Genomic DNA, 24,703 nt, shown 5'->3' on the forward strand with positions numbered 1-24,703 from the left:
AATATGCAGCCAAGAGGTTTTTATCCAGCAAGGCTATCATTCAGAATAGAAGAGACAAAGAGTTTCTTGGACAAAAACTAAGGAGTTTGTGATCATTAAACCAGCCCTACAAGAAATTTTAAGGGGGACTCTCTGCATGGAGAAAAAATGACCAAAGCAACAAAAACTAGAAAATACCAGAGAACACCACCAGAAATACCATCTCTACAGTTAACACAATGGCACTAAATTCATATCTTTCAATAATTACTCTGAATGTAGGCAGACTAAATGCTCAATCAAAATATATAGGGTATCAGAATGGATTAAAAAACAAGATCCATCTCTATGATGCCTACAAGAGATTTGAGACCTATAGAGATCTGCAGATTTAAAGCGAGAGGATGGAGAACAATCTATCATGCTAATGGATGTCAAAAGAAAGCTAGAGTAGGGCATCCCTGGGTGGCTCAGTGGTTTAGCGCCTGCCTTCAGCCCAGGGCATGGTTCTGGGACCCTGGGATCAAGTCCCATATCAGGCTCCCTTCATGGAGCCTGCTTCTCCCTCTGCCTGTGTCTCTGCCTCTCTCTCTTTTTGTGTCTCCCATGAATAAAGAAATCTTAAAAAGCTAGAGTAGCCATACTTATATCAGACAAACTAGATTTTAAAACAAAGACTGTAATGTGAGATAATTAAGGGTCTATCCATCAAGAAGATCTAGCTAGTTGTAAATATTTATGCCCCACTCAAATATATAAATCAATTAATAATAAACATAAAGAAATTCATTGATAATAATGTAATAATAGTAGGGGACTTTAACACTCCACTTACAGCAATGGACAGATAACCTAAGCAGAAAATCAACAAGGAAACAATGACTTTGAATGACACACTGATTGATTGGACTTCATAGATATTTATAACATTTCATCCTAAGGAGCAGAATACACATTCTTTTCAAGTGCACATGGAACATTCTCCAGAATAGAACACATACTGGGTCACAAGTCAGCCCTTAACAAATATAAAAAGGTCGAGATTATACCATGCATATTTTCAGACCATAACACTATGAAACTTGAAGTCAACCACAAGAAAAAAATTGGAAAGATCTCAAATATATGCACTTACAGACCATCCTACTAAAGAATGAATGGGTTAACCAGTAAATCAAAGAAGAAATTTAAAAGATACATGGAACCAAACAAAAATGAAAACATGACAGTCTAAAATTTTTGGGATGCAGCAAAGGTGGTCTTAAGAGGGAATTCTATCAGACATTTAAAGAAGAGCTAAACTTATTCTATCTCAAACTGTTCCAAAAAATAGAAATGGAAGGAAAATTTCAAAAATCATTCTATGAAGCCAGCATTACTCTGATTCCAAAACCAGATAAAGACTTCACTAAAAAGGAAAATTACAGGCCAATATTCCTGATGAACATGGATGCAAAAATTCTCAAGAAAATACTAGCAAATCAAACTCAACCAGTACATTAAAATAATTATTTGCCATGATCAAGTGAGACTTATTCCTGGGCTGTAGGAGTTGTTCAACTTCATAAATCAACCAATGTGACACACCACATTAATTAAAGAAAGAATAAGAATCATATGATCCTGTCAATAGATGCAGAAAAGGTATTTGACAAAATATAGCATTCTTTCTTGATAAAAAAAAACCCTCAACAAAGTACAGATATATGGGATATACCTCAACATCATAAAGGCCATATATGAAAGACCCACAGTTAATATCATCCTCAATGAGAAAAAACTTAGAGCCCTTCCCCTATGACCAGGAATAAAACAAGGATATCAGCTGTCACCATACTATTTAACATAGTTCTAGAAGTCTTAGCTTTAGCAATCAGATAGCAAAAAGAAATAAAAGGCATCCAAATTGACAAAGAAGAAGTCAAACTTCACTATTTTCAGATGACATGATACTCTGTGTAGAAAACCTGGAAGACTCCTCCAAAATATGCTAGAACTAATACATGAATTCAGCAAAGTTGCAGGATATAAAAGCAATGTGCAGAATCTGTTCTATTTCTATACATCAATAATGAAGCAGCAGAAAAGGAAACCAAGGAATTGATCCCATATATAATGGCACCAAAAACACTAAGATACCTAGGAATAAACATAAGGAGGTAAAAGATCCATACTCTGAAAACTATAGATCATTTTATTGAAGACTACACAAAGAAATGGAAAAGCATTCCATGCTCACAGATTGGAAGAACAAATATTGTTAAAATGTCTATAGTACTCAAAGCTATCTACACATTTAATGAAATCCCTACCAGCATTTTTTCACAGAGCTAGAACAAACAATCCTAAAATTTGTATGGAACCTTGAAAGACCCTAAGTAGCCAAAGTAATTCTGAAGAAGAACAAAACTAGAAGCATCATGATTCCAGATTTCAAGCTATTTTACAAAGCTACGGTCATCAAGACAGTATGGTACTGGCACAAAAACAGACACATAGGGTAACCTGGGTGGCTCAGCAGTTTAGTGCCACCTTCAGCCCAGGGCATGATCCTGAAGACCCGGGATCGAGTCCCGCATTGGGCTCCCTGCATGGAGCCTGCTTCTCCCTCTGCCTGTGTCTCTGTCTCTCTCTCTCTCTGTCTCATGAATATATAAATAAAACCTTTAAAAAAACAGACACATAGATCAATGGAAGAAAATAGAGACCCAAGAAATGGACCCACAATTATATGGTCAACAAGTTTTTAACAAAGCAGGAAAGAATATTCAATGGAAAAAAGACAGTCTCCTCAACAAATGGTGTTGGGAAAACAGGACAGCGACATTCAGAAGAATGAAACTGGACCACTTTCTTACAGCATACACAAAAATAAATTCAAAATGAATGAAAGGCCTAAATGTGAGACAGGAAACCACCAAAATTCTAAAGGAGAATCAGGCAGAAAGCACTTTGACTTCAGGCCATAGCAACTTCTTACTAGACATAACACTGGAGGGAAACTAAAGCAAAAACGAACTATTGGGACTTTATCAAGATAAAAACTTCTGCACAGCAAAGGAAACAATAAAACTAAAAGGCAGCCTACAGAATGGGAGAAGATATTTGCAAGTAACATATCCAAAATCTAGAAAGAATTTATCAAAGTCAAAACCCAAAAAACCCCAAATAATCCAGCTAAGAAATGAGCAGAAGATGTGACTAGACACTTTTCCAAACAAGATATCCAGATGGCTACAGACACATGAAAAGATTCTCAACACCACTCATCATCAAGGAATTATAAATCAAAATCACAATGAGATAACACCTCACACCTGTCAGAACGGCTAAGATTAACAAGGGAAACAAAGGTGTTGGCAAGGATGAGAAGGGGGAAACCCTCCTGCACTCTTGGTAGGAATGCAAACTGGTGCAGCCACTCTGCAGAAAAGTATGGCGCTTCCTCAAAAAGTTATAGAAATACCCTATGACCTAGCAAATTACACTACTGGGTATTTAACTGAAGGATACAAAAACAGATTCAAAGGGGTACATGCATTTCAATGTTGACAACACCATTATCAACAATAGCAAAACTAAAACAAAACAAAACAAAACAAAAAAAACAACAATAGCAAAACTATAGAAAGAGCTTGAATGCCTATCAACTGATGAATGGATAGAAAGATATGGTATATGTATTTGCAGTGGAATTTTACCCAGTCATCAAAAAAAAAAAAAAAAAGAAAGAAATCTTAACATTTGCAATGATGTGGATGGAGTTACAGTATATTGTGCTAAGCAGAATAAATCAGTCAGAGAAAGGCAAATACCACATGATCTCACTCATATATGAAACTTAAGAAACAAAACAGATGAACATATGGGAAGGGGGGAAAAGGAGAAAAGAGAGAGGGAAGCAACCATAAGACACTCTTTTTCAAAAAGATTTATTTATTTATTGGAGAGAGAGAGCACACACACACACACGCATGCACGTATGTGTTTTCACAAGCTGAGGGGAAGAGCAGAGGCACTAGGAGAGAGAATCCTCAAGCAGACTCCCTGCTGAGCACAGAGCCTAACACAGAGGTCCATCCCAGGACCCTGAGATCATGACCTGAACCAAAATCTGCAGTCAGATGCTTATTGACTGAGCCACCTCAGTGCCCCCCACAAGACACTCTTAACAATATATAACATACTGAGGGTTGATAGTGGGAGGTGGCCAGGGTGATGGGTATTAAACAGGGCAATTGTGATGAGCACTGGGAGTTGTATATAAATGATAAACCACTGAATTCTACTCCAGAAACCAATATTGCACTGTATATTCACTAAAATTTAAATAAATAAATAAAAAAAGCAGGTGCTTGGTGACTTGGTTGGTTAGGTGCCTTACTCTTGATTTCAGCTCAGATCATGATCTTAGTGTTGTGAGATCAAGCCCTGCATCAGGCTCCACATTCAGTGGAGAGTCTGCTTGAGATTCTCTCTCCCTCTCCCTTGTGCCCCTCCTTTCCCACTTCTCTCTTTCTCTCTCTCACATACATACATAAATGAAAGAATAAATAAAGTCTTTGCCATAAGTCCAATGTCTGGGCTGCTTCTTCTTTTTTTAAAAGTAGGTTCCACACCCAGTGTGGAGTCCAATGTGGGGCCCAAACTCACAACCCTGAGATTAAGACTGGAACTGATATCAAGAGTCAGACATTCAAACAACTGAACCAATGGCACCCCCAATGTCTGGGCTTCCTAAGGAATGGTTTCTATTAAGTGATTTGCTAATATTTTCTCCTGGTACATGCCTTGTCTTCTCATTCTGTTAATGATCTGTTCATTCTTTCAAAAATCCAAAGTTCTCAATTTTGATGAAGACCAATTTATTAAATTTTCTTTTGTAGACCATATTTTTGATGTTATATCCAAGAAATCTTTGCCTAACTCAACATCATGAAGATTTTTTAAAAGATTTTATTTATTTATTCATGAAAGACACACACAGAGAGAGAGGTAGAGACAGAGGCAGAGGGAGAAGCAGGCTTAATGCAGGGAGCCCAATGCGGAACTCAAACCCCGGGACCGCAGGATCATGCCCTGAGCTGAAGGCAGACGCCTAACCGCTGAGCCACCTAGGCGTCCCAGTATTATGAAGATTTAAAAGTATTTTTTTCTGCTAGAAGTTTTATAATTTGGGGTTTTAGATTTATGATTCATTTTGAGTCAAGTTTTCATTATGCTGTGAATTATGATTCAAATGCCATTCATTTTGCATGTGGATATCCAAATTTTCCAGGACCATTTATTGAAAAGTCTGTTCTTTTTCTAATGAATTAGCTTTATTACTTTATTGAAAATCAATTTACCATGCATGTGTGGGTGTATTTCTGAACTCTGTTCCATCCTATAGATCTATTTGTCTATATCAATACCACTACCCACCATCTTGACTACGTACCTTTAATATAAATCTTGAAGTTAAATAGTATTGGTCTCCCAATTTTGCTCTCTTTCAAAGTTGTTTTAATTCAGGCTTTTTGCATTTCTAATTAATTTTAGAGTCAGTTTGTCAATTTCTAATCCTCCAGGGAATTTCTAATCCTGCAGGGATTTTGACTGGGTATACATTGAACATACAGATTAATTTGGGAGACAATTGACATCTTAACAATAATGAATTTCCCAATCCATGAACATGCCATATATCTCCATTTATTTAGGTCTTTAATGTTTCTTAGCAAATTTGAGCAGCTTTCAGTGTTCAGATTTTAGTCAAATTGTGCTGCTTTAAAAAAATACCACAGACTGTGTGGCTTAAATAAATTAATTTTCTCAATGTTCAGGAGGCTGGAAAGTCTAAGATTAAGGATCTGTAAGATTACATTCCTGATGAGAATTCTCTAGGTTTGCAAATGCCCACCTTCCTGCTGTGTCCTCACATAATGGAAAAAGAAAATTTTGGTGTCTCTTCCTCTTCTTGTAAGGACACCAGCCCTATTAGATTAGGGCTTCACCCTTATGAACTAGTTTAACCTTTATCATCTCCTTTCTCCAAATATAGGGACTCTGGGATCATGCCCTATGCCAAAGCAGATGCTCAACGGCTGACGCACCCACGTATCCCAATTTGTCTTTATATTTAAGGTGGGTTTCTTGGGGCACTTGGGTGGTTCAGTGGTTGAGCGTCTGCCTTCAGTTCAGGGTGTGATTCCGGAGTCCTGGGGTTGAGTCTTGCATCAGACTCCCCACAGGGAGCCTGCTTATCCCTCTGCCTATGTCTCTGCCTCTCTGTGTCTCTCATGAATAAATAAATAAAATCTTAAAAAATAAATAAATAAAGTGGTTTTCTGTATGCAGATATGATTGAATTTTTTTTTTTTTAGCTATTCTGAAAATCTCTGCCTTTAAATTAGGCTGTACAATTTACACTTAATATGATTATTGATATGATTGATTTTTTAAAAAGATTTTATTTATTTAGTCATGAGAGATAAAGAGAGGCAGAGGCATAGGCAGAATTAGAAGCAGGCTCTCTGCGGGGATCCTGGGACCCTGGGATTACAACCTGAGCTGAAGGCAGATGCTCAAATATTGAGCCACCCAGGCATCATGATATCATTGATTTTAAATGTCCCATCTTGCAATTTGCTTTCTCTTTGTTTTAACTCTTCTTTGTTCTCTTTCTTGCCTTTCTTCCCCCTTCTTTTGGATTGAGTATTCTTTTATTCTATCTCTTCTGTTGACTTTTTAGCTATAACTCTTTGTTATGTTATTTTTGTGGTCATTTTAGGTTTTACAATATACATCTTTAACTTATCACAATGTAATATCATGATAATATACCTCTCTGCACATAGTATTAGAACATTGGGATGCCTGGGTGGCTCAGCGGTTGAGTGTATTCCTTCAGCTCAGATCATGATCCCAGGGTCCTGGGATTGAGTCCCATATCGGGCTCATTGCAGGGAGCCTGTTTCTCCTTTTTCCTATGTCTCTGCCTCTCTCTCTCTCTCTCTCTCTCTCTTCCTCTCATGAATAAATAAATAAAATCTTAAAAACAAAAAAAAGACATTGCAACATTATATGCCCATTTTTCACCTCTGGGCCATTCTGCTTTTGTGACCATACATTTTACATCTATGTATGTTTTTTTAAAGATTTTTATTTATTTATTCATAGACACAGACACACACACACACAGAGTGAAAGAGAGAGAGAGAGAGAGAGAGGCAGAGACACAGGCAGAGGGAGAAGCAGGCTCCTTACAAGGAGCCTGACGTGGGACTCCGTCCCGGGTCTCCAGGATCACGTTCTGGGCTGAAGGTGGCGCTAAACCGCTGAGCCACCCAGGCTGCCCGTCATTTATATATGTTATACAACCCAGAATACATTCTTATTATTTTTACTTTAACAATAGAATATCTCTTAAAAATATTAAAATAATAAGAAAAAACCCTCTTTTTATTTAAGTATGTACTTACCCTCTCCTGTGCTCTTCATTCTTTTGTGTAGATCTAGATTTCCATCTGAAACACCTTTCCTTCTGTGGAAAGGACTTCTTTTATCATTTGTTTCAGTAGATCTTGTGATGAATTCTTTCAGCTATTGTTTGCCTGGAAAAGTCCTTAATTTGCCTTTGTTTCTAAAGCTATTTTAACTGGATAAAGAATTTTCAGTTGACAATCAAAAAAACATACTTCAAAGATACTGTTCTTCAAACATATTGTTCTTTGATATCTTTTGGCTTTTATTATTCCCTGCAAGTTATCAACCTTACCTTTGTTCCTCTATACCTATATTTTCCTTCTATGGATGATTTTAAGATCTTTTAAGTTGCTAGTATTGAGCAATTATGTTGTGCCTTGCAGTAGCTTTCTCCATGTCTCTTGTGCTCATGATTCATTGGGTTTCTTAGATCTATGGGTTTACAGTTTTCATAAGGTCTAGAAAGTTTCTGGTCATTATTTTTTCAAATATTTTTTTCTGTCCCTCCTTTTCTGTCTTTTCCTTTGGGAACTCTAATTACATACATATTAAATCAGTAATTCCACAATTTACTGATGTTTTGTTAATTTTTGTTGTTCAGTCTCTTTTCTTCTCCGTTTTATATTGGAGAGTTTCTATGGTTATGCCTTTTTTCCCCAAAAAGATTTTATTTATTTATTTCACAGAGAGAAAGAGCACAAACAGGGGGAGCAGCAGAGAAAGAAGCAGGCTCCCTGCTCAGCAGGGAGCCCAACACAGTTCTCAATCCCCAGGCTCCGGGACCAGGACCCAAACCAAAGACAGACGCTTAACCTACTGAGCCACCTAGGTGCCCCTATTGTTATGTCTTTAAATTCACTATTTTTTTCTTCTGCAACATAATCTGCCATTAATCCCATTCAGTGTATTTTTCATCTCAGACATTGTAATTTTCATCCCTAGATGTTCAATTTAATTTTTATATTTTTGAGTTTCAAGTATCTATTTAATATGTTCAATCTTTCCTCTAGTTTCTTGCAGATGCAGCAAGAGACATAAAATTATAAGAGAAGATAGTTATAATATCTCTGTTATGTGTCCCTGTCTACTAATTCTATCACTTGTATCATTTTGGGGTTAATTTTCTTTGCTCATTTTTCTCTGCATTATGGATCTTCCCAGGTTCCTGGATCCATATCTTCAACTCAGGAAAACCACTAGGCTCTGACTGGTTTTCCCTCTGTACTTCATTGCCTGGAGACTGTCTCCTATGATAGGGTGGGGTAATCCTAGGGCTCACCTTGTTTGTCCCCTATCTCTCAGCAATTACTGTCTTTCATTGCCTGAGGTCTAATGTCTTAAAAATTGTATTTCATGTATTTTGTCTTTCCTCCCTTCCAGTTGTTTCAGGCCCTATTGCTCCTTGTTGTAAGGGAGCAGAAGTTTCTCTCATTTAAAAAAGTTGGTGCTATATCAAATATCTTTTTACCCATTATAGCAGTATGAAACTAGAAGTCAGTTATGAGAAGAAAACTGGAAAAACCACAAACACATGAATACTAAATAACATGTTACCAAACAACAAATGGGTTGAGAGGAAACCAGAAAATACCTTGAGAAAATAAAAATGGAACACAACTTTCTAAAATCTATGGGATGCAGCAAAAACAGTTCTAAGAGAGAAGTTTATAGTGATACACGCCTACCACAAGAAAGAAGAAAAAAATCCCAAGTAAACAATCTAAGCTTCCATCTTATTTTTTAAAAGATTTTATTTATTTATTCATGAGAGACACACACAGAGAGAGAAGCAGAGACACACAGGCAGAGGGAGAAGCAGGTGTCATGCAGGGAGCCCAATGTGGGACCTGATCCTAGGACTCCAGGATCACACCCTGGGCCAAAGGCAGGTGCTAAACCGCTGAACCACCCAGGCGTCCCTCTAGGCTTACATCTTAAAGGAATTATAAAAAGACAAACAAAGCCTATAATTAGTGGAAGGAAGGAAATAATAAAGATCAGAGCAGAAATAAATAGAGATTTAAAAAAAATAATAGAAAAGATCAAAGAAACTAAAACCTGATCCATTGAAAAGATAAATATAATCAATAATACTCTAGCCAGACTCATCAAGAAAAGAAAGAGAGGAACGAAATAAATAAAATCAGAAATGAATGAGGTGAAATTATAATGGATATCTCAGAAACACAAAGAATTATAAGAAGCTATGATGAAAAATTATATGCCAACAAGTTGGACAATCAAGAAGAAATGGTAAATTCCTAGAAACATGCAATTTCCCAAGGCTGAATCATGAAGAAATTAAAAATCTGAATAGTAATAACAATTATAAGTAATGACATAAAAGCAGTAATTTAAAAACTCCTGAAAAACAAAAGTCCAGGACCAGAAAGCTTCACAGATGAATTCTGCTAAATATTAAGAAAAGCATTAGTAGTTGTTCTTTTCAAATTACTCCAAAAAATTGAAGACTTTATGAACTCCAAACTCACTTTATGAAGCCAGCATTACCCTGATACCAAATACTAAGACACCATGCAAAAGAAGAGAACTACAGGCCGATAGTCCTGATGAACATAGGTGCAAAAATCCTCAACAAAATACTAGCACACTGAATTCAACAATACATTAAAAGGAGCATAAACCATGATCAAATAGGATTTATTCCAGGGATGTAAGGATGGTTCAACATCTACAAATCAATCAATTTGATAAACTACATTAAAAAAATGAAGGAAATAAATCTCAACAGATGGAGAAAAACAGCATTTGATAAAATTAAACATTCATTTGTGATAAGGGGGTATAAAAGAATGTACCTCAATATAATGTGTATGGGAGAAGCAAAGTGGGTATATCAATATAACAAAGAAGAAATGTATCTCAATATAATAAAGGCCATATATGACAAACCTACAGCTAACATTATATTCAATGGGGGAAAAGCTAAAAAAGCTTCTTCTCTAAGATGAGGAACAAGACAGGAATACCTGCTCTCATCACTTTTACTCAACACAGTATTGGAAGTCTTAGCCACAAGAATTAGGAAACGAAATGAAATAGAAGGCATCAAAACTGGAAGGGAAGAAGTAAAACTATCACTATCTGTAGATTACATAATAGTATACATAGAGAAGACAGGGGCGCCTGGGTGGCTCAGTTGGTTAGGCATCTGCCTTCAGCTCAGGTCATGATCCCAGGGTCCTGGGATCAAGCATGCTTCTCCCTCTCCCTCTGCCTGCCGCTCCTCCTGCTTGTTCTCTCTCTGTGTGTGTGTGTGTGTGTGTGTGTGTGTCAAATAAATAAATAAAATCTTAAAAAAAAGAAAACCCTAAAGATGCCACACACACACACACACACACACACACACACAACTATTGGAACTAATAAATGATTTCAGTAAAGCTCAGGATACAAAAACAACAGGAAGAAATTGGTTGCATTTAAACATACTATTAATGAGCTATCAAAAAGAAAATTTAACGGGATCCCTGGGTGGCGCAGCGGTTTGGCGCCTGCCTTTGGCCCAGGGCGCGATCCTGGAGACCCAGGATCGAATCCCATGTCGGGCTCCCGGTGCATGGAGCCTGCTTCTCCCTCTGCCTGTGTCTCTGCCTCTGTGTGTGTGTGTGTGTGTGTGACTATCATAAATAAATAAAAAATTAAAAAAAAAAAGAAAATTTAAGAAAAAAATCTCATTTAAAATTGCACCAAAATAGTAAAATACCTAGGAATAAATTTAACCAAGGAAGTGAAACAAAATACTTGTACTTTGAAAATTATAATACATTGAAGAAAGAAATTAAAGATGACACAAATGGAAAGATATTCCATGCTCATGGGTTGGAAGAATTGATGTTATTTAAATGTCCATACTACTTGGGGGGATGGGCAAACTAGGTGATGGGGATTAAGGAGTGCACTTGCTATGATGAGTACTGGGTGACGTATAGAATTGTTTAAGCACGATATTGTACCCTTGAAACTAACGTAACACTGCATGTTAACTATACCGAAATTAACATTTTTATTTATTTATTTATTTATTTTTGAAATTAACATTTTTAAAAAAAGAAAAAATGTTCATACTACCCAAAGCAATCTACAGATTCAATGTAATCCCATCAGAATACCAATAGCATTTTGAACAGAGAAAAACCAATTCTTTTTTTGTTTTTATAAGTATTTTTTAAAATTTATTTATTCAGAGAGAGAGAGAGAGACTGAGAGGGAGAAGCAGGCTCCATGCAGGGAGCCCAACGCAGGACTTGATCCTGGGTCTCCAGGATCAGACCCAGGGCTGCAGGCGGCGCTAAACCGCTGCGCCACCGGGGGTGCCCGAGAAAAACCAATTCTAAAAATTGTATAGAACCATGAAGACCCCAAATAGCCAAAACAACCTTGAGAAAGAAGAACAAAGGTGTAGGTATCACACCTCCTGATTTCAAATTATACTACAAAACTATGGTAATCAAAACAGCTTGGTACTGGCACAAAAACAGACATAGATCAATGGAATAGAATATAGAGCCCAGAAAAAAACAACATACCCATATCATCAATTAATCTATGACAAAGGAGGCAAGAATATATGAAAGGGAAAAGAGTCTCTTCAATAAATGGTGGTGGGAAAACTGGACAGCTACATGTAAAAGAATGAAAGTGGATTACTATATACTACGTACAAAAATAAACTCAAAATGTATTAAAGACTCGAATACAAGACCTAAAACCATAAAACTCCTAGAAGAAATTATAGGCAGTAAGCTCTTTGACATCAACCTTAGCAATATTTGTTTGGACCTGTAACCTTAGGCGAAAGGGCAACAAAATCTAAAATAAATAAATAAATGGGATTACATGAAACTAAAAAGCTTTTGCACAGTGAAGGAAACCATCAACAAAATGAAAAGGTAACTAGTAAACGGGAGAAGATATTTGAAAGTCATACATCTGATTAGCAGTTAATATCCAAAATATATGAGGAAGTTACCCAATCTAATATTTTAAAAAAACCCAAATAACACGATTAAAAAATGGGCAGAAGACTCGAATAGGCATTTCTTCAAAGAAGACATACAGATGGCCAACAGGTACATGAAAAAATGTTCAAAATCACTAATTATCAGGGAAATGAAAATCAAAACCTCAATGAGATATCATCTCATACCTGTCAGATTGGCTATTATCAAAAACAAAAAAAACAAAAAATAGTATGTGTTGGTGACGATGTGCAGAAAAAGGAATCCTTGCACACTGTTAGTGGGAATGTAAACTGGTGCAGCCACTGTGGAAAATGGTGTGGAGTTCCTCAAAGATTAAAAATGGAAATACCATGTGATCCAGCAATTCTACTTCTAGGCATTAGTCAAAGAAAGCAAAACATCAATTGGAAGAGATATATGCACACTTATATTCATTGCAGCATTATTTATAATAGCTAAGACGTTAGCAACTCAAGCGTCCATTGATAGATGAATGGATAAAGATGTGTGTGTGTATATATATATATCTCGTATATATATACATGATAAAGATGCATGTGTGTGTATCTATATACACACACTGGTATATTATTCAGGTATAAAAAAGTGAAATTTCGGGATCCCTGGGTGGCTCAGCAGTTTGGCGCCTGCCTTAGGCCCAGGGCCTGATCCTGGAGACCCCAGATCAAGTCCCACTTCGGGCTCCCTGCATGGAGCCTGCTTCTCCCTCTGCCTGTGTCTCTGCCTCTCTCTCTCTCTGTGACTATCATAAATTAATTAATTAAAAAAAATTAAAAAAAAAAGTGAAATTTCGCCATTTGCAACAACATGCATGGACTTAGTATTATGTAAGTGAAATAAGGCAGAGAAAGACAATAATAATTAGGACTACAAGCACTGCTATAACTATTAATTTTGTGCTCACAGCACTTTATATGTGTGCAGGCTCATCTTTAGAGCCCATTTCCAAAAATGCGGTATCGGGGTTAAAGAATACATCCATTTGACATTGAGGCAGACATTGCCAAAACCCTTCCATAGGTTTTCAGCACTCTGCGTGGCCACCAGTTATTTCTGAGAATGCCTGCCTGCAGAGTGAGTTGTCAATATTTTGGATTTTGCCACTGTGGCAGGTGAGAAATTCCTTACCATTTTAGTGTCTGTTCTTCCAGATTTTTTTCCCCGCTTGCATATGTGCATATAAGAATAAATTTCTGATGCCACCTTTCAGCTTTCACCCTTCCAGCGTCACCTCCTGCCTTTCCCTTTCCTCCCCATCTCTAACATCAACCACCATTTACATCATACATACTCCTGGCAGAGCTCATAGAACCCTGACATGTAAAACTCGGCTCTGAGGTCCTCTCTCTGCTCCACAGCGTGCAGATGCACTGCGTTCACCAGAGCATCATTTCTCTCTGAAGCGGCTCCCGAGGGGCCCAGGCTGGAGGACACAGGCTCCACACCCTCACCCCTGCTCGTAGTGCACCGCTGTGGGATTGCTGCGTTGGGTGCGGGGGCTTTAGCATCTGCACAGCCTGGGGCGATGCCGCCACAGACTAGGCGCCCCACAAAACAGTTCGCGAGGGACACACCGAGTGTGAACGCCTAAAGCGCCGAAAACGGCCTCGAGCCCAACAGGCAAGGTCCACGTGTGCCCCGGCCGCCTCCGCCGCTCTCTCCCCGCAGCTCCCGGCAGGTCCCGCTCCCAGCCCCGCCCCCCGCTCGCCCTCCTTCCTTTCCGCCGCGTCTCAGCCCCGCCCCGCCCCGCGCTCCACCTCTGCCACGCCCAGCACGCTCGCGCCCCTCCCCCGAGGCCCCGCCCCCACCCTACGCCCCGCCCCGTCTGCCTCGCCCACCGCCCTCACTCGGCTTCCACGCTCCTCCTCCTCAGACCCCGCCTCCGCCCCGTGGAGCGCAGACTTCCGGAGCCGGAGGAGCCGCCGTCGACCCGGGCGCCCGCTCTACGGCTGACGTCAGCACGCCGGGGGGCGGGGCCGGGAGGAGACGCGCGCGTCGGGACGTGGGCTCACCTGTGATCTGCGGGCCCGCCGCGCCGTTTGCTGAGTCTGCTCTGAGCTGTCTCCCGCCGTCCCGGGCTACCCGTCGCTGCCCGCCCGCCCGCCGGCCGCAGAGCCGCGCCTGCGCAGCGCCCGGGCCCGAGCGGGTGGCGCCGGCGGCCATGGCGCACCGCTGCCTGCGGCTGTGGGGCCGGGGAGGCTGCTGGCAGCGCGGCCTGCCCCCGCTGCTCCTGGCTGGCGTCCGCATGGGCCCCAGCGAGCGGTCCTGCCTCCGGACGGTGAGTCCCAGCGCCCTCCGCCCCCGGCCCGGCCCGACCCGGCCCGACCCGGCCCTTGGGCCTGCTTCCGGCCCGGGAGAGCAGGGCGTCAAGGTCACCGGCCCCTGGGCGCGCTCGCTGCAGTCCCGGCGTCCAGGGCGGCTCCCCGCGGTGATGGGCCGCGTGCGCCGCGCCTTGGGTGGTTTACCCCGTGGTCCCCGTGAGCACGCGGTGCATGTCAAACCCTGGCTGTGGGATTGGATTTCTGAAAGCAGAACCGGATACTCGTGCGTAAGGGAGCTTCAAACAGATCCTCTGGGACAGTCCTCCGACTTCATTCAGGGCGAACCCATTTTACAGATAGAGCAGCCGAGACCTCACGACGTTAAGGAACTCCATATCTCCAGCATAAGTTGCTTTCTTTCACCTGCTTTCACGGTGTTGGAAGATAGCAGCTGTTGTGCATGTGTTTTAAGGGTCACAGCGTGAGCATGATTTAACGAAAAGCACAGGTTTTGGGGGTAAGCTACTCCAGTTCTCCGAGCTTCCGTTTCTCATCTGTTGAATGGGGCTGTTGCTGGCATCCTGGGTCTGGCATGTAGTAGGTAATACATAGGAACTGTGACTATTAATGATACCACCTCCTCAGATTAGAGAATGTTGTGTTTTGTTGCATAAGAAAGCCTGTCCTCAGGAGGAGGCTCTTTTGGTGGTAACCATATGCAGGGCTGCACCGTGCGAGCTGTGCTAGTCCGCTTTCCTGGAGTGATGATCGTGTGCTCTTACGGAACCGCGGCCACAATCTGTCAAGTAAAGGTTCATGTAATGGGTAGTCGGTATCAGCTGTTTCAGCAACACAGTCTCTCCTGCATTCTACCGGTTTTTTAGAGACCAGCCTTGCGGTGGTTTACTTAGAGGCATGGGGCAAAAGGGCATAGTGGTTAAGGCCTGGAGTCCCTCACGGGAAGCTGTCACTTACTAACAAGATGCCCCTGAGGAAATTATCTCAGCCTCTCCACTTAAAAGGGGTATTGTTATTATTTTTAAAGATTTACTTATTCATGAGAGACACAGGCAGAGGGAGAAGCAGGCTCCCTGCAGGAAGCCGGATGTGGGACTCCATCTCAGGACCCCGGGATAACGACCTTAGCTGGAGGCAGATGTTCAACCACTGAGCCACCCAGGCGTCCTCAAAAGGGGGTATTAATAGTCCTGCCATTCAAGATTTTTTTCAAAGCTTTCTTGCCAGTCTTGGAATGTCTTCATCCCCTTCTTACTCAACTGCCTTGCACTAGGCCTAACGTTTTGTGCATTGCAATCCATGTTGCCATCTTACCTTCTTGCCCTCTCCTTTAAACCCTAGAGAATATTGGATTCAGGTAATAAGCTGGTAGAGATCTATCTGCCCTGTGAGTTTGCAGTTTTTATGTCAGGAATCTTATCTTAAAGCCCTTTCTCTTTTGAGTGGTACTATTGTACTGTGATGCTTTGATGCTGAGGTATAAGGAAGCACTCTGTGCTGATGGGAATCCCTGATTGGGGATCTGTGACACATTCCATGGTGTTGCTTTGAAGATCTGTCTGGGGACATTAGGGCATTATTACTGTGCTGCCTGCAAGAGAGTCTGAAAGAACAGATTTGCCTTTAGGTCTGTGCTGCCGTTAAAGGTCAGGCACAGAGTATAATTCTCACGGTTTTTCTGAGAAAAAGATTTTTTTTTTTAAGATTTTATTTATTTACTCATGAGAAACACAGAGAGGGAGAAGCAGGCTCCATGCAGGGAGCCCAACGCGGGACTCGATCCCAGGACTCCAGGATCACGCCCTGGCTAAAGGCAGACGCTCAACCGCTGAGCCACCTGGACATCCCAAGGAAAAGATTTTGATATGACATGTCCATTCTCATGTTTTACGCTCAGAAGAATAAGACTGATGAAAAAGCATCTAAAAAATGTTCATACTGTCAAACATAAAAGCTAACTTGCTAAAATGAGGTTCTCTAAACTTAAATTTTATAAGTTGATATTTTTTATGTTATCCTTTGATTGGGCTTGGATTAGATAAGCAGAGAAAAGTTTTATTGATGGTGCCCTTAGAGAAAATAACCTCAGCATTAAAAGCAGTTACAGGATTATTGCTAGAAGTATTCCAGGTCAATACAATTATGAAAATAGAAGGTTTATTGGTCAATAAATATTTATAGAGTACATAGCTTGTGCCTGACTTTGTACTTTATGGTGACATAAAGACTTACTTTATATAGTGATGTAAACAACCCTTACTCTCAAATAGCTTTCAGAATAACTGGGGGACACCTGGGTGGCTCAGTCAGTTAAGCGTCTGCCTTGGGCTCAGGTCATGATCTCAGGGTTCCTGAGATCAAGACCTGCATCAGGCTCCCTACTCAACAGAGTCTGTTTCTCCCTCTTCCTCTGCCCTCTGTTGGTGCTCGTGCTTTCTCTCTTTCTCTCTCCCTCTCTGTCTCTCTCTCTCTCTCTCTTTTGCAAATCTTTAAAAAAATTGGAAATAATAATTTAAATGTAGGTATCATCATAGGATTTTAACAGTGCTTTTCCATACACTAATCCATTCAGTCCTGAAGGTGGCATCCCTGGGAACTAGTTGGTTCTCCCATTACAAATGTGTAACTGAAGTTCCTAATACGAGATGTGTTAAAGATCATTGTTTTAAAAATTCAGATTTCTAGCTTTAACAAAATTAAAAGTTCTGACACTGCCTGGTGATTATAGATCCTTCAAATCCCAGGCCTAGATGTGACTTGTAACGCCCTTAGGTCTCTTGAACTCTCTTCTCTATGCTACCTCTGTTACATATACGTAGAGGTTTTGTATTGTTGGATGTGTTATACTATCCTGTAATAGATGTCCTCCGTACTCTCCCTTACACTCCAGAGTTTCTCAGAGGTAGAGCTTGGTGCTGACCTCCTGACCTCCACCACTTAGCAGTGCATGACCTGGAGTAGATGGTTCAGTGGGCCTATGTGACTTGATTTATCCATCTTAACTAACAGGTCATTTTAATCTAAACTCTTAATGGATTTGGTATTGGAAAGCTTCATTCCCTTATGATACATTCTTATTTATTATTAGTGGTTATTTCATAGGCCAAGTGTTCCCAGGGGTCAAGGAGGGCCTAATGCAACAGAAGCTCCAAATTCTGTCAGACTAGCATTGCTGTCAAACAAGATCAATGTCAGTGTTTCTGTCCTATTTTGCTGTGTAGAGTTATATATTAACTTGTAGTTAAATCAGCTCATTCTTTGTATTTTTGTTGAAATTTTTTAATTCACATCCCATAAAATTAATCATTTTAAAGTGTACAGTGGTTTTTGGAATATTCTCATGGTTCTACAAATCATCACCACTGTCTAATTCCAGAACATTTCATCACCCCAGAAAGAAGCCCTGTGAACACCAATTAGAGTCACTCCCCAACCAGTCCTTTAGCCCTAGGCAACTACTAATCAATCTACAGTCTTTATAGATTTGCCTATTTTGGACATTTCATATGGGTGAAATCATGTAATGTGTGGCCATTTGTATCTGGTTCCTTTAACGGCATAAATTTCAAGTTTATTCATGTGGTAGTATTTATCAGTGCTTAAATTCTTTTTTATGACTGAGTAATATTCCATTGTTTGCATATACCACATTTATGTCTTCACCGTCACTTGGTAGACATTTGGGTTGTTTCTACTTTTTGGCTCTTGTGAATAATGCTGCTATGAACATTCATGTACAAGGTTTTGTGTGGACAGTTTTCCATTTTTTTTGGAGGGGGGAGCAGATTGACTGGATCACGTAGTAACTCTGCCTTTAACATTTTGAGAATGCTGAACTTTTTCAAAGTGGCTGAACTGATTCCCATTCCCACCAACAGTGCATGAGGGCTCCCCTTTGTGCACATTCCACATTCTCACCATTATTGTCTTTTTGATTATAGTCACCCAGCACATGTGGTTTTGTGATGTTATATTTTCCTCATCAGACCATAGAGACAATGCTGGTGGTTACTAATACAGATGAACTTCTCTTTAAAAGTTCTCATCTGTATTTAAAAGTTTGTTCTCCCCAAAAATGGTGATGAATTTTCACTTTGCCAAAAGATAGGATTACTTGGCCTTTTTCATCTACAAATTTGGATGTATCTCCCCCAATGCACCTTGCTTTTAATTGTGAACCTAAAAATTTAGTGGGGAGCTTGTTCAGTTTATGTTATATTGCGATTTACCTAGACTGTATTTTAAAAATATAGCAAAACATTTTATTTATTTATTTATTTATTTATTTATTTATTTATCTATTTATTTATTTATTTTTTAAGATTTTATTTTTATTTATTTATGAGAGTGAGAGAGAGAGAGAAAGAGAGAGAGGCAGAGACACAGGCAGAGGGAGAAGCAGGCTCCATGTTGGGAGCCTGATGCGGGACTCGATCTCGGGACTCCAGGATCGGGCCCTGGGCCAAAGGCGGGGGCCAAACTGCTGAGCCACCCAGGGATCCCCCAAAACATGTTATTTAAAGCAGAGATGTATCTGTAATGGACTTGTATAACCAGTTCTCACCAGGATGGCAATATATTAATACCTTTAGCAAATGTTACTAGTGTAAGGATTATCAGCAATGTGAGACCATGTCTTCCTTATTGTGGAACTAAGATGAATTTAGTGTTATATTTACAAGCAGTACTGTTACAATTTCAGGTGAATAGTCTTGTGCAGTTTCATGGACCCTGCACACAAGACAGCAAAAAGGAGCAGATTTTCTGTGTCAGTTTGTCTTTTGAATGCTACAAATTGAGTAAATAGTGCCAATGTGAATGTGTTGGTAGAGAATAGTAATTGGGCCACAGTTCTAACTTAAGCATGATTTTGAAGTATTCTTGTTTTCTGGATCATAATTTATGTCTCCTGGTTTGGTTGCTGAAATAGAGTGGCACAGTCCCAGGCAACCCTACTTCTCCCTTTTAAAGGGTTGGGGGGAGGGGCAGGCATACCCTCTGCTAATCTGTAACCACCTGCTGAAGGGAGAAACATTTCATTCACTTTGCCATATTAGGAAAAGAAGTCCTTTTAAATCTTTTATCTTGATATGCCTGTATCAAGTCCTTGTAAATCTTTTATACCTGTATGTGTCATGTTGCAGCTTTATCGATACGCTACAACTCAAGCAACGACCAGCAGAAATTCTCTTTTGACAGATGTAATTGCTGCTTATCAGAGATTCTGTTCTCGACCTCCAAAAGGTAAACACACTCAGGCATGATCATAATGTTCTATATTCTTAAAGATGTGCCAGGCGCAGGTGCTTACTAAATAGATGCATAGCTGTTGTTTCAGGTTGACTCTTCTGTCTTCTGTAAATCACCTCCTACCTCCTTCTATCTGATTGCAGTGATGAAAATGTATCCCCTTCAATTATAACAGTTGAAGGAAATGAAATTGGCATGCAAATGAGGCTTTTTTTCTTCAACTCCTCTGGTTATTTAGGTGTTGAGTTATTCCTACACAAGAAATGCTGTACTTTTAGCTTAAGCATTTTAATGATGTATCAGCTTTAAAAATGACCATACATACATAAAACCTAATGAATTTTAGTTTGAGGGTATTTTTTTTTTTTCTAACAGGATTTGAAAAATACTTTCCTAGTGGAAAAAATGGGAAAAAAGCTAGTCAACCTAAAGAAGTTACAGGAGAAAAAAAAGGTACTTTTTAAAAAGATAATGTTTGAACTAACTTCTTTCCTCTAGGATATGCTGTTACTGATGGTTTTCACTGAACGAAGTGTTCTCTTGAGACAGTTCTGAAGTGGAAGGTTACAAGTGCACGCAAAATTCCACAGACCCTGTGTTTCATTTCACCTTTATTTTCTGTTCATATTTTCTTGTCAATTTTTTCAAACTGAATTAATTTGAGTTCACCTTAGAGTATTGACTGGTCAATATCCATCATATTTAACTGGAAAATATGTTTTACACATAATCTAAATCGTTGAGACAAATCTTAGAAACCTAATACATGCAATTTATGTGGCACATATTTTTTTGTTTTCAAATTGTTTTCAATACATTGTTCCTCAGAGTCTGTCTTACCTTGAGTTTCAGGTAGGGTGTCTTAGAGCTTGGTGGCTGGGGGAGCTGTGGTGGGTAGGTCCTGAGTCTCCTGTCCCCACTTCACACATATGATAGCATTTAGCACAATGCCTAGCACATTTCATCTTTGTTTTTAGGGAAATGAAGGGAAAAATATAAAACAGCCTTTGTTTTTAGATGCACTTGAATCTAGTTGGAGAGACAAATACATGCTCAAAAAATGCAGGGAGTGAAAGCAAGGCCAGGGGATAAGAGAAAGGAGAGGCACTAGAGTGACCTGGCCAGAGTCATAGGCAATTTGTGCGGTGTTTCCCAGAGGTATGGTAGCTTGTCTTTTTATCTTGGTTTGGGGACAGATTAGGAAAGGTCCATTTTTAAATATAGCCTGTTTTGTACCTTTTCCATATGTGTTACTTTGTCCCAGAGTAGTAGGGAATCTTATTGAACAACGTTAGAAATGCGCTTTACAGTTTCTCAGCCCTGTGCTTCATGACAGGGAGGACTTACCTCTCTCAGACCCTGCCTCACCAAACTCGGGTGCAGAAGCTCCTTGTGTGCATCATGGTAGGGTAAACATGTCAGGAACCTCCTATCCTGCAAAGCAGAGGGGTCACTTCACAGTAGTTGAAGATGTTAGAGTAGGATTTGTGATTCTTTGAGGATAGAAAAGGGTGGGGGAGAGATGTTAATGACATATTAGTTTCCCAAGGCTGCTGTAACAAAGCATCACAACTGGGTGTCATGATCAGCACAAATGTTATGTCTCACAGTTCTGGAGGCTGGAGGTCCCAGATCAGTGTGTTGGCAGGGTTGGTTTCTTTTGAGGGTCACGAGGGAAGGATCTGTTTCAGATATTCCTCCTTGGCTTACAGGTGACTATTCTCCCTTGCTGCCTTCTCTTTGTGCATTCCTGTGTCCAAATTTACTTTTTTTTTAATAAGAATGCCAATTATATTGGATTAGGATCCACCCATATGACCTCATTTCAAACTTGATTATTTTTCCTCTAAAGATTCTATTTCCAAATAAGATCACAGAGGGCTAGGACTCCCAACACATGAATTTGGTGGAGGACATAACTCAGCCCATAACAGTGACTAATTTCAGATTCTTGGAAACTAATTTATGTGGGTAAGGTGTTTTGTTTTCGTTTTTGTTTTTCTGTCGTTGATTATCAAAATCATGCCTTGCTTACAGAAGAAACTGTTAACAGTGTTCACTTCATGAGAGTGGGAAAGGGGAGCACCTACTTTCTACCTTCAAGTGGGAACTCAGGAATTCATTTACCTTCACCTCAAACACAGCTCTGTCATTCACTCAGTGTTACTTAACACTGCAACCAGTTATTACTAAGTTTCTTAAGCTACACTTTTTTACCTATAAAATGGGTGTAAGTAGCATACTTGCCACGTTATTGGTGTATTGAGCAAGTATCGCAGGATGGTGTGTGTAAAGTGCTGGCATGCCTCCTTGAATGCTAACTCTGTGTTACTCTCCTTTCAGACTTATCAGTTGCCATACGCTATTTTACAAGAAGCCCCCCCTTTTTTTTAGATTTGTATGTTTTGATTTTTTTTAAATGGAACTTCTCTCTCAAATAGGGAAGATGGCATCATTCACATGTTATTGTTCCTCCTTGATGAGAGTACAAAGAGATACTAAGTTAAATCTCAAGGTGTCAAAGTAATTTGAAAAAAAACCTGGATTCCAATCCTAAATATACTTCTGATTCCCTAGTCAAGGTCAAAACTCGTTCTAAAACCACAATAACAACAAAATTGATGCTCCTGTCTCCTTGGAGTATAGCTATTCTGTGCTCAATGACTTTTATACTTGGTTTAAATCTAGATAAGGTACAGGATTGGATTTCATTACAAGACCCAATGTAACTATCAAATAACAAAGTTAACTTTTATTGCTGTGCCTGATGAAACTCTGCCTTCTTATTTTATAATAACATCAAAGACATGTATATGAGGTATAGCAGAGTGAAACAGTATTTCCTTCAAACTCATCTAAATTTTGAATGCTGAGTGTTGTCAAGTCACTATAACGTAGGCTGATTCCAGAATTGCTGGTTGATGAGTACCTGTGACAAAGGACGCTGAAGGGTTTCCTATCCCTGATTCCTAGAAATAAAAGGCTTACGTTTATTTCTAAGCATATAATACAACAGAGAGGTCCCAGCTGTTAATAGTTGGCTCTAGATATATCTTAATGAAAAAAGATTAACAAATTAGTTTGAGAACTTTTGTAGTGTTTTATTAAGCCATATTAATGAAAACTTTGTTGAGAGATATAAAATGCTGCTGTGCTGCTGTATGTGCCCTCTGTTTATGAACAGAATCAAAGCCAGCTGCTACCCCGAGCCCTTCTGGAGGAGGAACTGGTGGCAGTGGAAAACGAGGTGGCAAGAAAGATGATTCTCACTGGTGGTCCAGATTCCAGAAGGTTTGATTCCAAACTGTATATTAATTTGGAGGGTTTGGGGTGGCCCCAGGAGAGGTTGGGAGGAAATTGTGTCCAATATACCATAGATCAAATGGTGACATTTCATTCTTGACAGAGACTGTCTCCTTTGCCCAGGGTGACTTTCCATGGGATGACAAGGAATTCAGGATGTACTTTCTCTGGACTGCTCTATTTTGGGGTGGAGTCATGTTTTACTTCCTGTTCAAGAGCTCTGGGAGAGAAATCACGTGGAAGGACTTTGTCAATAACTATCTTTCCAAAGGAGTAGTAAGTATTTTAGGGGATTGGTGGTTTATAGTGGTTCCAAAGGTGAAATTCAATGGATTGGACCGGTAAAGTACAACAGTCAACTAGTTACCCAGCTTCGTTGTAAAGTTACTATTTTCATCTTGATTTTTTAAGTGCTGGAAAAAGTACTGCGACTAAACACCCTGTTTGTTTTGGCTCAACAGTCCCCACATTTACCACAAAATCCTTTTCTTTCACTTCATCTAGAATCTAGCTTTTGATTTGCTCTAAAGATGGAGTCGTCCTCCATCTACTTTCATCATTTTATCATTTTCCTGTGTGCTCCTCAGTCACCTCTTTCCCCCGTTGTAGTGTGCCAGCCTCTCCCTTGCTCCTTTATGCCTTCAGGGCTCTTAATCTCCCATGGACTTGGAATTGGGTAAATAAGTGACTCCAGGTGTTGAAAGTAAGAGCAGAAGGGCTCTTAGTGGGGCCCGGGTAGGGTTGCTCAGGAGCGTTTGTGACTTCTAGCTGGTCTTTACCCAGTGAGACTCTACTCCAGCACCTTGTAGATGCTGTGGACTGTAAGACATTTTATGTATTTATGAGAAAAATCTAAGCTGCCAACAAAACTATAAAATAATACCAGTTGTCAAACGTACCCTGATTTCTTAAAATATGAAAAATGTCCATCTTAGAGTTGATGAAATGAAGTGATAAAGAATGAGGGCTAGGGCTGCTGTGTCGCTATTGGGAAATTATTTAACCTCTCAGTACTGGGCTTTTCATCAATTATACAGATAAAATAAAGGTAAGATCGTAATACTGATAGCATGAGGAATCAAAAGTTATTTTATTTGTTTTTAATTTTTTTAAATTTATTTTTTAAAGTTTTATTTGAGAGGGGAGGGGGCAGTCGGGGAGGAACAGAGGGAGAGGGACAAGCAGACTCTGCACTGAGCGAGAGCAAGAGCCCAATTCATGGGTAAATCACTGGACCCCAAGATCATGACTTGAGCCAAAACCCAGAGTTGGAGGCTTAATTGACTGAACCAGCCAGATGCCCCTCAAAAATTATTTTTAAAGGTTATACAGTAAGATGAGGATGGAAAAAATGGAAATGATTATTTACTCAGATTTTTGGGGCAATTGTTTCTCTTAGAAGCCAAGATATTTATGTAT

At 39.8% G+C, this 24,703-nt stretch overlaps 1 protein-coding gene across 2 annotated transcripts in view; it reads left to right on the forward strand.

The window, feature by feature from the left end:
• Positions 1-14,573: 14,573 nt before the first annotated feature.
• AFG3L2 (AFG3 like matrix AAA peptidase subunit 2) overlaps positions 14,574-24,703 on the forward strand; it is a 38,681-nt gene continuing 28,551 nt past the window's right edge. The window contains exons 1-5 of one of the 2 annotated variants that reach the window (XM_072828663.1): positions 14,574-14,730; positions 19,876-19,975; positions 20,357-20,434; positions 23,166-23,272; positions 23,408-23,560. In XM_072828663.1, the coding sequence (XP_072684764.1) occupies positions 14,614-14,730; positions 19,876-19,975; positions 20,357-20,434; positions 23,166-23,272; positions 23,408-23,560 (555 nt within the window). In that variant the 5' untranslated portion in view covers positions 14,574-14,613. Of the gene's footprint in view, positions 14,731-19,873; positions 19,976-20,356; positions 20,435-23,163; positions 23,273-23,407; positions 23,561-24,703 lie in introns of those variants that run through there. The other variant, XM_072828664.1, reaches the window with a different exon arrangement.

Source organism: Canis lupus, chromosome 6 (assembly GCF_048164855.1).
Source record: "Canis lupus baileyi chromosome 6, mCanLup2.hap1, whole genome shotgun sequence".
NCBI lineage: Eukaryota > Metazoa > Chordata > Mammalia > Carnivora > Canidae > Canis > Canis lupus.